This window comes from Bos taurus, chromosome 15 (assembly GCF_002263795.3).
Source record: "Bos taurus isolate L1 Dominette 01449 registration number 42190680 breed Hereford chromosome 15, ARS-UCD2.0, whole genome shotgun sequence".
NCBI classification, from domain to species: domain Eukaryota; kingdom Metazoa; phylum Chordata; class Mammalia; order Artiodactyla; family Bovidae; genus Bos; species Bos taurus.
The window spans coordinates 81,908,337-81,922,530 of record NC_037342.1 but is presented as its reverse complement, the minus strand read 5'-3'; the positions used below and the strand labels follow the sequence as shown (position 1 = coordinate 81,922,530).

Sequence of the window (14,194 nt, the reverse complement as noted above, 5' to 3'; positions counted from 1 at the left end):
CCAAATGTTTAGTTTTTTAAAAAAAAGCACAAAATAAACCAGTAACTCTCCCAAAGGCAAAGAAGTGTTAAATTTTTTAGAAACTTTAAGATCCTGCAATGGAAGGTAAAACATAGTAGCTGTGCATCAAGGACACCAATGAAGCTGCTTCTGTGAGATTCTTAGCTAGTCGTTCCCACAGGGTAATCCCAAGGCTTAACACACGAGTGAAGGGCCCACAGCCAGCAAGAAGGCACAGCCCTGCAGGACCGTAAATTACTCACCTCCTTTTGGGTAATCGTGGGCTTTTGTCATCTTTTCGCCTTCTTCCTCTCCTGTAATTAAAGAACAGAGTAACTGTCCACATAGTCCAGACTGAAGCTTATACAGTAAAAGATTAACTGAGGACATACACTCAAGACTGAACAGCTGGTGGCAGAAACAACGGATAACCCACAACACATAAACCCAAAAACAAATCCTGCAAAACCAAAGATTTCACTCTGAAGCAACTTTACCTATAAATAAAACCACACCACAAGTTAACTGAAAAAGTAGAAGAAATTAGTCTATTATCTAAAAGCCCTAAGAATATAAAGGATACTCTCCTTGTGAGAGAGAGAAAAGCCTACACGCTTAAAAGCGGCTCTCTCTGCAACAGGAACTAACTGCCAGGCACGCGCTTTCACCTGATCAAAGCCATTACATCACATGCCTTATTTGCCATACTTGTTTTTACTCTCTTTACTCCCTTCTCTGCGTCCCTGCAGCCACTGACCTACTGTACTCAATGGAACATCGTTAAGTACTGCTGTGAATGAAACTTTTCAAGCTTTTGAGAGAAGTCTTTCCAATCAAACTGTCAGCTGCTTGAGACAGCAATATGTACAGGTCAACATCTTTCCTCCCACTCCTACCCTTTTTTCCAACAGTGACCTGAAAATCTGCTAAGCCTCCATTTTCAGGAGTAACTGCCTACTCACTTCCTAGGAGGCTCCTCGTCTTCCCTGATTTCATTCTCTTCTTCTTTCACCTCTACCTCGACTTCCACTTTTATTTCCTTCTTCTCTTTCTCTTCTTTCACCTTCCCTGATTTTCTCCGTGGCTTTGGGGTTTCCCTGAAAATACAAACATATTTCAACATTGGCATCGAGCAAAGGATCCTTTCAAGAACATCTGTGATAGAAGGATAAAGCCTGGAGTTATCGCTGATTTATTATAAAATTATGCTCCTTGGGATACAAAATGTGGTTTCCAGCCACTATTTGTCATATGGACAGTAACCATACATATATTTAAAGCCAATGAGATGACCCCCACCCCCAAGCTAACAAAGCCTTAGAATCAAATCCCACTATAGATGTAAAGAAAAACAAAAGCAAAAAAAATTCTAAGTATTCAGGAAACTCATGACATCTTAAAACAGGCAGATGTCATAATAATTTGAATACGAGCAAAACAAAGTTCTACAGATGCGAGAGTGTGCTGTAGCAGGGAGTAACAGGATAATGCTAGGTTTGTAAAACAGGTGCAAAATTACTCCTTTAAAAATTAAGTCCATATCCATTAGTTTGGCAACAAGGTGAAATAAAAGCATGCAAAAATGCTTTCCTAACTTATTTTTCACCAACAAACCGAGACATGCCTTTCTAAGTGGGGTTTGTAAGTCTCATCTCTTGGATCATCTTTGAACGGTATTTCTTCTTCACTGATCAACATCTCTTCTTCCTCCTCCTCTTCCTCATCACTGCTAAAAAGAAGCCAACAGAGATTAGAAATCCCAGCTGTTTTAAGTCTATCTGACTGATTTTATTCAGCAATTTACTTAGACGCAGCCACAGATTCACAGCATCATCTAGGATTTTCATTCTAATGATCTAGCTGGACTGCCACCTAGCTCTTTCTCCCACAGAATAATAAGTGGAACTAAAAAGACAAAAATCCCAGACATTTCTCATTTCAAAGGCAAGCCAAAGATGGCTCAGTGACACTAACAGTTAAAAAACAACTATTATTTAACAACAGTTAGAAAACATCAATTATTTCAAGTAGAAAACCTCTGAGCCATGTGATCTGACTGACCAGCCTTCATCCCCTTTACGTCCCCAAGGGCTTAAATATGAAATAGTGCAGCTTCTTACCTAATGCCACCTGGAGACTGATGCTCTTCTGCAGCATCTAAAAAAGGTACAAACAGAACTTGTGGTATGAAGGTATAGATATTTTCTCTCTGCAGCCAAGAGACTCAAACCAAATTACAGTTTAGGGTTATTACACAAATGGAGAATTCTTTGTAAGCTATCAAAAAAGACCCTTTCTATAACACCACACGTGACCCTAAAAGTCAGGCTGTTCTGATAAGTGTTCAACATGACATAAAAATCAACAGGCAACTGGTGATTAAACAATCACACTCTCCTGGCACTGTACCATAATCGAGCTGATCTGTGTTTGGCTCTGACTTGCAGATGAGCTGCAGGGAACCAGTCTTGGACCGAGAGCTGCGGGTGTTCTCTGCGTCGCGATGCCGAGAGACGGATGTGCGGCTGCTGCCACGCCAGCCCCGGCTAGGCCGAGCTGTTGCCGAGGGAGCTTCCTGAGCGAGGGCAGATTCTTCCTCCTCTTTCTCTTCCTTGGGATCTAGAGGAAAACATTACCATTCTTTTAGAGTTTACACTTGGCCAATAATCATCTCTGTGTATCTCTGAAGATAACACTCACCCCCCACCACCTGTGGACAGAATTTTACTGATATAATAGAAGCAAGATGAGGGGGAAATGTGATAAAAACTTATCCTTACTGTCATCAGTCTAAAGAAACTGCTTTGTAGGTTGCAAAGCAGCAATTTTTATTTATAGTTTATATATATACTAAAAAATAAAATGCTAAGAGAAATATACCTAAGATCTAACCTTTTGTTCTATATTTTAATCATTAGATCTAAGACAGAAGAGAGTGGTCCCCAAAAGATGACCAGATCTACAGACACATGAGCAAGAAAGAAGCACAGTTCTAGATGGTTTAACAATCAAACAATGTTGCAAGTAAGTGCAAAAGAGCAGTTCCATCAAAAGGAATTCCTTTGCATCTATTCAATTTTACTCAGTATATTAAAAGTGAGCCTATTTTGACCATGGAAGATCCTTTCAATAATCTCAGAAAGGAAAAGTCCTTTGTAAGAACAGCATAGGATTTTAGGTCTTAAGACTGATACATCCAACTTTATAAACATAAAAAGTTTTCAGCATGTCAAATTCCACTATAATCAAAGTCTAACGGCCCAACAGAAAGATAGCAACTCAGTAAAAATGGTTTTCAAACGTGTGAACAAACCAAAACAATGACCACAAAGCTCAACCCACTCATAACAGGAGACACTCCGATGAAGCCAACAGTGCCATGGCAGTGTTCCCTTAGAATCCTGGCAACGATCGAAACGTCTGCCAACACACTGTATCAGCAAGGTTGTAGGAAAATAGGAAGTCTTGACAGAGATCAACATGTAGATATCAGTAAAACCTTTCTATAATGGACAATTTGGCAATATCTATCAAAATTTTAAGTACATATACCTTTCCCATCAAGTTCAACTACTAGGAATTTATCCTACAAAACTAAGATCACACTTATAAAACCCACATCCATAAAATGTCTAAATATTATATATGTATATATATAGATAGTATAAATCTACCTATCTACATATCAATCTATATATATCACAATACTTCTGTACAGATTATAAGAAACATAAATACTCGCCACCTTCCAGGGAAGATCTAAAAACACTTCCAGTAATTCCGCCTCACAGTATCTACCCTATGAAGAGAAACTGGCACATGGAGGCTCACTATAGCATGTTTAAAATAAAAAACGGAAACAATGTAACTTTCCGTATTTAGGGGAAAGTGCTTATTAAAAAAGATACAAAAAATTAGCTTCCTTTACTGCAGAGCAAGGTGGTGACTGGGAGTTGTCTCAGTTTTAACTACACTGGTTTGAAAGCTTTATGAGACCATATTAAAGTAATGAAATAGAATTCACTTGAAATGCAGAGATGAATAGCAGTGGGAACTTCACCTTGTTCAAGATCACAAAATTATCTAAGTAGACCTAAAATTAAAAATCCTGTCTTGGGCTAGTAATCAAGGACTTTTACATGTAGGTCACCACTGCTTTTAAGAAAATTTCTTCAAAGGGAGAAACTCAAAACCCTTTATAAAGTACTGCAACATTAAATAATAAAGAGAAAATTAAAAGTATTTCTTTTACTCAACCTAGCTACACTAATGTGGGCTTGAAACCTATTCCATAACCTCCTATACTCAATAAAGCTCTTCTCTACTTCATGATGAAAGGATACGCCCACATCTTCTCAAACTGTGGGTATTATCCACAGGACAAATGATGGTCATCTGATGAGAACTGCTTATCTTTACAAATAAAGCACAGCAGCCTGTTTTATTGAATAACCCACACATCACCTAAAACTCTATAGTTTTTTAAAAAAACATTGTCAAAGTGACAACAGCAAAACTGTCCCTCATCAGAAATGCACACACATACCACCTGCCACAATCAAGTCTGAGGACTCTGCGATACAGTCAAAGGTTGACAACAACCAAGTAAACACGGAAGCAAGAAACAAGCTACACAAGCCATGTAAGGAAACCTCTGTAGGTCATGAGCTGAGCAAAAGCAAGCAGCCTTCAGACAGACCACATAAGACAAAGAACATGGTTTTTCAAAATATGCTCAAACAGCTAAAGGAAATCTTACGAAACTAAAGGATATCAGAAGAATGATGGCTCAACAAACAGAAAAAATGCCAACAAAAAGATGGCAATTATAAACAGCAATCAAATTCTGGGGCTAAAAAGTATAATATCTGAAATGAAAAATTCATTAGACGATTTCATTAAACAGCAGATTGAGAAAGGAGACACATTAGCAAACTTAGGTCAACTGAGAGCATCCACTCTGAAGAACAGAAAGAAACAGAGACTAAGAGATCAGTGGGGGACCATTAAAACAAACCAATATACACAGTCCCAGAAGGAGAGTACAGAATGGAGCAGAAGGAATCTCTTCAGTTCAGTCGCTCAGTTGTGTCCTACTACTTGCGAGCCCATGGAGCACAACACGCCAGGCCTCCCCGTCCATCACCAACGCCCAGGGTTTACCCAAACCCATGTCCATCAAGTCAGTGACGCCATCCAACCATGTCATCCTCTGCCATCCCCTTCTCCTTCTGCCTTCAATCTTTCCCAGCATCAGAGTCTTTTCAAATGAGTCAGCTCTTCGCATCAGGTGGCCAAAGTATTTAGAGTTTCAGCTTCAACATTAGTCCTTCCAATGAACACCCAGGACTGATCTCCTTTAGGATGGACTGGTTGGATCTCCTTGCAGTCCAAGGGCCTCTCAAGAGTCTTCTCCAACACCACAGTTCAGAAGCATCAATTCTTCAGCATTCAGCTTTCTTTATGGTCCAACTATCACATCCTACATGACTACTGGGAAAACCATAGCTTTTACTGGAAAAACCATAGCTTTGACTAGATGAACCTTTGCTGGAAAAATAATGTTTCTGCTTTTTAATATGCTGTCTAGGTTGGTCATAACTTTTCTTCCAAGAAGTAAACATCAAAATTTTAATTTCATGGCTGCAATCACCATCTACAGTGATTTTGGAACCCAAGAAAATAAAGTTGTCACTGTTTCCATTGCTTCCCCATCTATTAACCATGAAGTGATGGGACCTGATGTCATGGTCTTCGATTTTTAAACACTGAGTTTTAAGCCAGCCTTTTCACTCTCCTCTTTCACCAAGAGGCTCTTTAGTTCCTCTTCCCTTTCTTCTTTAAGGGCAGTGTCATCTGCGTATCTGAGGTTACTGATATTTCCTGATTATCTTGATTTCCTACAATCTTGACTCCATCTTGTGCTTCCTCCAGCTCTGCATTTCACATGATGCACTCTACATAGAAGTTAAATAAGCAGGGTGACAATATACAGCCTTGAAGTACTCCTTTCCCAATTTGGAACCAGTCTGTTGTTCCACGTCTAGTTCTAACTGTTGCTTCTTGACCTGCATACAGATTTCTCAGGAGGCAGGTAAGGTGGGTTGGGATTCCCATCTCTTTAAGAATTTTCCACAGTTTGTTGTGATCCACATAGTCAGAGGCTTTGGCGTAGTCAATAAAGCAGATTTTTTTCTGGAAGTCTCTTGCTTTTTCTATGATCCAGCAGATGCTGGCAATCTGATCTGTTTCCTCTGTCTTTTCTAAATCCAGCTTGAGCATTTGGAAGTTCTTGGTTCACATACTGCTGAAGCCTCGATGGGAGAATTTTGAGCATTACTTTACTAGCGTGTGAGATGAGTGCAAATGGGCAGTGGTTTGAACATTCTCTGGCACTGCATTGGAATGAAAACTGACCTTTTCCAGTCCTGTGGGCACTGCTGAGTTTTTCCAAATTTTCTGGCATATTGAGTGCAACACTTTAACAGCATCATCTTTTAGGATTTTAAATAACTTAGCTGGGATACCATCACCTCCACTGGCTTTGTTCCACTGGCTTTGATGCCCACTTGACTTTGCATTCCAGGATGTCTGGCTCTAGGTGTGTGATCACACTAGGTGTGGTTGTCTGGGTCATTAAGATCTTTTTTTGGTATGGTTTTTCTGTGTATTCTTGCCACCTCTTCTTAATATCTTCTGCTTCTGTTAGGTCCATACTGTTTCTGTCCTTTATTGTGCCCAGATTTGCATGAAATGTTCCCTTGGTAACTCCAATTTTATTGAAGAGATCTCTGCTGCTGCTAAGTTGCTTTAGTCGTGTCCGACTCTGTGCAACCCCATAGATAGCAGCCCACCAGGCTCCCCCATCCCTGGGATTCTCCAGGCAAGAGCACTGGAGTGGGGTGCCATCGCCTTCTCCAGAAGAGATCTCTAGTCTTTCCCATTCTGTTGTTTTCCTCAATTCTTTGCATTGGTCACTGAGGAAGGCTTTCTTATCTCTCCTTGCTATTCTCCGGAACTCTGCATTCAGATGGGTACATCTTTCCTTCTCTCCTATGCCTTTTGTTTCTCTTTTTTTCTCAGCTATCTGTAAGGTCTCCTCAGACAACCATTTTGCCTTTTTTGGATTTCTTTTCCTTGGGGATGGTCTTAATCACCGCCTCTTGTAACTTCACAAACCTCCATGCATAGTTGTTCCTCAGGCACTCTATCAGATCTAATCCCTTGAATCTATTTCTCACTTCCACTGTATAATCATGAGGGATTTGATTGAGATCATACCTGAATGGTCTTGTGGTTTTCCCTACTTTCTGCAATTTAAGTCTGAATTTGGCAATAAGGAGTTCATGATCTGAGCCATAGTCAACTCCCAGTCTTGTTTTTGCTGACTATATGGAGGTTCTCCATCTTTAGCTGCAAAGAATATAATCAATCTGATTTCGGTGTTGACCATCTGGTGATGTCCATGTGTAGTCTTCTCTTGTGTTATTGGAAGAGGGTGTTTGCTATGACCAGGGCATTTTCTTGGCAAAACTGTTAGCCTTTGCCCTGCTTCATTTTATAGTCTAAGGCCAAACTTGCCTGTTACTCCAGGGATCTCTTGACTTCCTACTTTTGCATTCCAGTCCCCTATGATGAAAAGGACATCTTTTTTGGTTGTTAGTTCTAGAAGGTCTTGTAGGTCATCACAGAACCATTCAACCTCAGCTTCTTCTGCGTTACTGGTCAGGGCATAGACTTGGATTACTGTGATACTGAATCATTTGCCTTGGAAACAAACAGAGATCATTCTGTGGTTTCTGAGATTGCACCTAAGTACTGCATTTCGGACTCTTTCGTTGTCTATGATGGCTACTCTATTTCTTCAAAGGTATTCTTGCTCACAGTAGTAGATATAATGGCCATCTGAGTTAAACTCACCCATTCCAGTCCACTTTAGTTCACTGATTCCTAGAATGTCGATGTTTACTCTTGCCATTTCCTGTTGACCACTTCCAATCTATCTTGATTCATGGACTTCACATTCCAGGCTCCTATGCAATATCATTCTTCACAGCATCAGACTTGACTTCCATCACCAGTCAAATCTGCAGCTGGGTTTTGTTTTCCCTTTGGCTCCGTCTCTTCATTCTTTCTGGAGTTATTTCTCCACTCTTCTCCAGTAGTATATTTGGCACCTACCAACCAGGGGAGTTCATTTTTCAGTGTCATATTTTTTCCCTTTTCATACTGTTCATGGGGTTCTCAAGGTAGGAATGCTGAAGTGATCTGCCATTCCCTTCACCAGTGGACCATGTTTTGTCAGAACTCTCTACCATGACCCGTGCATCTTAGGTGGCCCCACATGGCATGGCTCATAGTTTCATTGACTTAGACTGATCCATGTGATCAGTTTGGTTAGTTTTCAGTAACTGTAGCAGAAACAACATTCAGAGAAATAAAGGACAAAACACCCCCACCAAGTCTAAGACACAAACCCATGCAAACAAGAAGCTCCACGATCCTATCCAAACAATCTTACATTCACAGGTTCTCAACATCTTTTGAGAGCAAACAATCCAATCAACAGAAAATGGCTCTACAAGTATCAAACAAAACAGACTTCAAGTCAAAAACTGCCGTAAGGACACAAAGTTAGACACTGTATATTAAAAGTCAATCAAAACAATGTAAATTATACATCTATACATATGTAATACATGAAGTAAAAACAACAGATTTGAAGGGGAAAACAGGTGTTACTAAAATAAGTTAGAAACTTCAATATCTTACTTTCAGTAATGGATAAAATGACTACTCAGAAATTCAACTAGGAAATAGAGGACCTGCACAACAGTATTTAAAATAATTAAAACAGGGAAAAAAAAAAAAACTAACAGATACAAAAACAACAGAATATACAATTTTCTCAAGTACACACAGAAGATTATCCAGAAAAGACCATATATTAGGCCACTTACGATATTTAAAAAGATTGAGTGAATTCCCTGGTGTTCTGGGTTTGCACCTACAGAGGCAACAGCACTCACCCAACAAAGGCCACAACGTATCACAAAACATGGACTGCAGCAAAAGCAGCAGAGTGGCATTAGCGGCTACATTAAAACACAAACAAACAAACAACACATGTCTAATCAATACGTAACTTTATACCAGGTCAGGAAGCAACAGTTAGAACTGGACATGGAACAACAGACTGGTTCCAAATAGGAAAAGGAGCACGTCAAGGCTGTATATTGTCAACCTGCTTACTTAACTTATATGCAGAGTACATCATGAGAAATGCTGGGCTGGAGGAAACACAAGCTGGAATCAAGATTGCTGGGAGAAATATCAATCACCTCAGATATGCAGATGACACCACCCTTATGGCAGAAAGTGAAGAAGAACTAAAGAGCCTCTTGATCAAAGTGGAAGAGGAGAGTGAAAAAGTTGGCTTAAAGCTCAACATTCAGAAAACAAAGATCATGGCATCCGGTCCCATCACGTCATGGGAAATAGATGGGGAAACAGTGGAAACAGTGTCAGACTTTATTTTTGGGGGCTCCAAAATCACTGCAGATGGTGACTGCAGCCATGAAATTAAAAGACACTTACTCCTTGGAAGGAAAGTTATGACCAACCTAGATAGCATATTCAAAAGCAGATACATTACTTTGCCAACAAAGGTCCGTCTAGTCAAGGCTATGGTTTTTCCTGTGGTCATGTATGGATGTGAGAGTTGGACTGTGAAGAAGGCTGAGCACTGAAGAATTGATGCCTTTGAACTGTGGTGTTGGAGAAGACTCTTGAGAGTCCCTTGGACTGCAAGGAGATCCAACCAGTCCATTCTGAAGGAGATGAGCCCTGGGATTTCTTTGGAAGGAATGATGCTAAAGCTGAAACTCCAGTACTTTGGCCACCTCATGGGAAGAGCTGACTCATTGGAAAAGACTCTGATGCTGGGAGGGATTGGGGGCAAGAGGAGAAGGGGACAAGAGAGGATGAGATGGCTGGATGGCATCACTGACTCGATGGACGTGAGTCTGGGTGAGCTCCAGGAGTTGGTGATGGACTGGGAGGCCTGGCGTGCTGCTATTCATGGGGTTGCAAAGAGTCGGACACGACTGAGCGACTGATCTGATCTGATCTGATCTTGACAGTTTGTTGATTTTGTCAAATGCCTTTAAACTACATCAACTGGGATTGATTTTTGTGTGTTGAACCACGCACCTGATCCTGGCATCACTTGGTCATAGTTTTAATGTGCTGCACTGTCTCGATATGCCAAAATAGATTGGCAAACAGTGGCTGACTTTATTTTTGGGGGCTCCAGAATCACAGCAGATGGTGATTGCAGCCATGAAATTAAAAGACGCTTACTCCTTGGAAGCAGTTATGACCAACCTAGACAGCATATTAAAAAGCAGAGACATAACTTTGCCAACAACAGTCTGTTTAGTCAAGGCTATGGTTTTTCCAGTGGTCATGTATGGATGTGAGAGTTGGACTATAAAGAAAGCTGAGCCCGAGAATTGATGCTTTTGAACTGTGGTGTTGGAGAAGACTCTTGAGAGTCTCTTTGGACTGCAAGGAGACCCAACCAGTCTATCCTAAAGGAGATCAGTCCTGAGTGTTCATTGGAAGGCCTGATGCTGAAGCTGAAACTCCAATACTTTGGCCACCTGATTTGAAGAGCTGACTCATTTGAAAAGACCCTGATGCTGGGAACGATTGAAGCCGGGAGGAGAAGGGGCCGACAGAGGATGAGATGGCTGGATGGCATCACCAACTCGATGGACATGGGTTTGTGTAAACTCTAGGAATTGGTGATGGACAGGGAGGCCTGGTATGCTGCAGTCCATGGGGTAGCAAAGAATGGGACATGACTGAGCAACTGAACTGAACTTTACACCTTAAAGAAAAAAGGGGCGGGGAACGCAAACAAAACCCAAAACTAGCAAAACAAAGGAATAAAAAGTAGAGATAAATAAGAAAACAGTAGGACAACAGAGAAAAAGATGAAAGCAAGTTAGTTCTTTGAAAAAATCAACAAAATCAACAAGCCTCTAGTTAGACTGAGGGGAAAAAAAGGAGGCTCGAACTACCAAAAATCTGAACACACTTAATAACAAGTGAAGACACTGAGTTGGTAATCAGAAACCTCCCAGTGATAAAGAAAAAAGCCTAGAAGGAACCTCCCAACTCCCCAACTCATTCCAGAAGGACAGCATAACTGATATCAAAGCCAGACAAAGATACAAGAAAACTACAGATCAATATTCCTGCAAATCAAATTCAGCAGCATATCGAGACAGTGCAGCACATTAAAACTATGACCAGGTGATCCTAGGATCAGGAGGGTGGTTCAACACACAAAAATCAATCCCAATTGATGTAGTTTAAAAGCATTTGACAAAATCAACAAACTTTCAATATAAGAACACACAATAGAAACTTCCTCTGCCTGGTAAAGGACATTTATCAAAACCCCAGAGCTAAGATACTTACTGGCAAAAGCTCCTTTCCTAAAATCAGAAACAAAGTATCGATGCCCTTTTCCTCCTCATGGATTTAACGCTTTACTAGAAGTTCTAGCCAGAGCCTTAGGCCAGAGAAGAAAGGCACACAAACAGGAGAGAGTAAAGCTAAATCTATCTGCAAATAAAATGACCTTATTTCTAAAGAATCTGCAAAGAAGAACTACTAAAGGTAACAAAAATTTAGCAGAGTTTCAGAATATAAGATCAACAGGCAAAAATTAATTTTTTAAACTATACCAGCAATGAGCAATCCAAAAAGGAGAATTAAGAAAATGATTCCACTTACAATTCAATCAAAAAGAAAAACATACTTAAATACTGCTAAAATGGCAATACTCCCCCCAAAGATCTACAGATTAAATAGAATCCCTATCAAAAATTTCAGCTTCCTTTTTTGTAGAAATTGACAATGTGATCCTAAAATTCATATGAAAATGCAAGCAGCCTAGTTTAGTCAAAACAATCTTGAAAGTGAATTTGGAGTACTCTGTCCAATCTCAAAACTTACTACAAAGCTGTAGTACAGTGTGGGCCTGGAACAGGGTGGAGAGTCACAGCCAGGGAGCCACGCGAACGTCCAGATGTGCGCCCGTGCTCTCTGTGCGCGCCGTCGTGTCTCTCTGTGACCACGTGGACTGTCGCCCACCAGGCTCCTCTGTCCACGGGATTGTCCCAGCAAGAACACCCGACTGGGATGCTTTACTTCCTCCAGGGGATCTTCCCAAACAGGGATGGAACTCGCATCTAATGTGGCTCCCACATTGCGGGGGATACTTTACCATCCAACCACTGGGAAAGCCCCCAAAACCCAAACACTTAACGGTCAAATAATTTGACAAGGTTGCCGAGACCGTTTGTGGGGAAAGAATAGCTTCTTCAACAAATGGAGATACATACAATGAATGAAGCCGGACCCTTACTTTATACCATACACAAAGATTAACTCAAAATGGATCAGAGACCTAAATGTGAAGAGCTAGCACTAAATAAATTAGAAGTGAAGTCTGTAGAATGGAAGAAAATATTTGCAAGTCACATATCTTACAGGAGTCTAATATCCAGAATATTAAAAAACTCAATTTAACAGCAAAAGACAAACCATCCAGTTAAAAAATGGGCAAAGGGAAGGGCTTGAACAGATATTTATCCAAAGACAGACAAATGCTCAAAAATCACACAAAAAGACGCTCACTATAAGTCATCAGTGACATGTAAATCACAACCACAATGAGATGACTACTTCATACACACCACAATGCCTACAACCACAGCAATTTTAAAAATGGAAATAACAAGTATCAGAATGTAGGGAAACTGGAACTCTTTGTACACTGCTAGTGGGAATGTAAAATGATGCAGCCACTGTGGAAAATATTTCGCAGTTCCTCAAAAAAACAAAAACAAAATTACCATTGGTTGTCGTTCAGCTGCTAAGTCATGCCCGACTTTTTGCGACCCCCAAAACTGCAGCACGCCAGGCTTTCCTGTCCTTCATTATCTCCCTAAGATTGCTCAAATTCATGATCATTGATTGAGTCGATGATGCCATCCAACCATCTCGTCCTCTGTCGCTCCCTTCTCCTCTTGCCCTCAGTCTTTCCCAGCACCAGGGTCTTTTCTAATGAGTCAGCTCTTTGCATCAGGTGGCCAAAGTACCTGTCAACTCCACTCCTACATATATGCCCTCAAAGCTGAAAACAGGTATTCAAATACCTGTGCATGGATGTCTGTAAAGTACAATCCACAAATGTGCAAACAACCAAGACAGCTGTCCAACACCGAATGGACAAACAAAACGCAGTATTTCTCATGAGGAGGAATCAAGCACCTTTGGGACTGACAGATACACACCATTATGTTTAAAATAGATAACGAACAAGGACCTACTGTACAGTACAGGGAACTCTGGTCAGTATTCTGTAACAACCTAAATGCGAATGAGAAGGATACATGTATAAGTGAATCCCTTTGCTGTACACCTGAAATGAACATAGTATTGTTAAACAGTACTCCTATATAACAAATAAAACTAAGTTAGTGTTCGTCAGAGGCTGGAAAGGGGCTGGGTGGGAAATGACTCCCTTTAATGGGTACAGGGCCTCTGCAGATCGAGGTGTTGGGAGCACAGCACTGTCAATGGACTAAATGGCACTGAATTCTATGTTTCATGATGGTTCACTCTGTCCCATGAGTACGGTACCACCAGCCACTGTGAGTGCCGTGAATACCACACGGTGGGATGAGGAAGAGCGGACAAACCGAGAGCGGGGGATGCTGTGAACTGAGACAAAAAGACACTGGTGCTGCTGGCAGGCATGCGTCTCCCAATTCTTCTAGGTACCAAGATGAAACATAAAGTGAATTTTCTCAATCTGAGAGTAGCTGACAATCCTTTTAAAACAATCTAACATCAAATCCAAAAGGCGACAGCCATTTCATCACGATAAAACACTTCAAGTTCTAAGTTTTACCCTAATATGATCTGGTCCTCCTTCAGACTGGCTCCTCACTTTTCTAATTGAGGCTGAGAGAAATTAAACAACTTATCCAAGATTACAGAGTTAACAGGGAATGGCTGGTTAACAGGCTGGAACAAATTAGAGTGTAAGTCTTATCTCTAATTAAATATTTACATTTTTGGAGGAAAACTAACAAACCTTAAATACTTGTTA

The 14,194-nt window shown here is 40.6% G+C and overlaps 1 protein-coding gene across 4 annotated transcripts in view; it reads right to left on the bottom strand.

The window, feature by feature from the left end:
* Positions 1–14,194, bottom strand: part of ZFP91 (ZFP91 zinc finger protein, atypical E3 ubiquitin ligase) — a 39,718-nt gene that overhangs the window by 7,641 nt on the left and 17,883 nt on the right. For 2 of the 4 annotated variants that reach the window (XM_024975932.2, XM_059875183.1), the window contains exons 3-7: positions 2,410–2,619; positions 2,121–2,157; positions 1,625–1,729; positions 963–1,097; positions 264–314 (exon numbers count right to left, since the gene is read on the bottom strand). In XM_024975932.2, the coding sequence (XP_024831700.1) occupies positions 264–314; positions 963–1,097; positions 1,625–1,729; positions 2,121–2,157; positions 2,410–2,619 (538 nt within the window). The remainder of the gene's footprint in view (positions 1–263; positions 315–962; positions 1,098–1,624; positions 1,730–2,120; positions 2,158–2,409; positions 2,620–14,194) is intronic. The other 2 variants (XM_024975933.2, XM_059875184.1) reach the window with 1 other exon arrangement.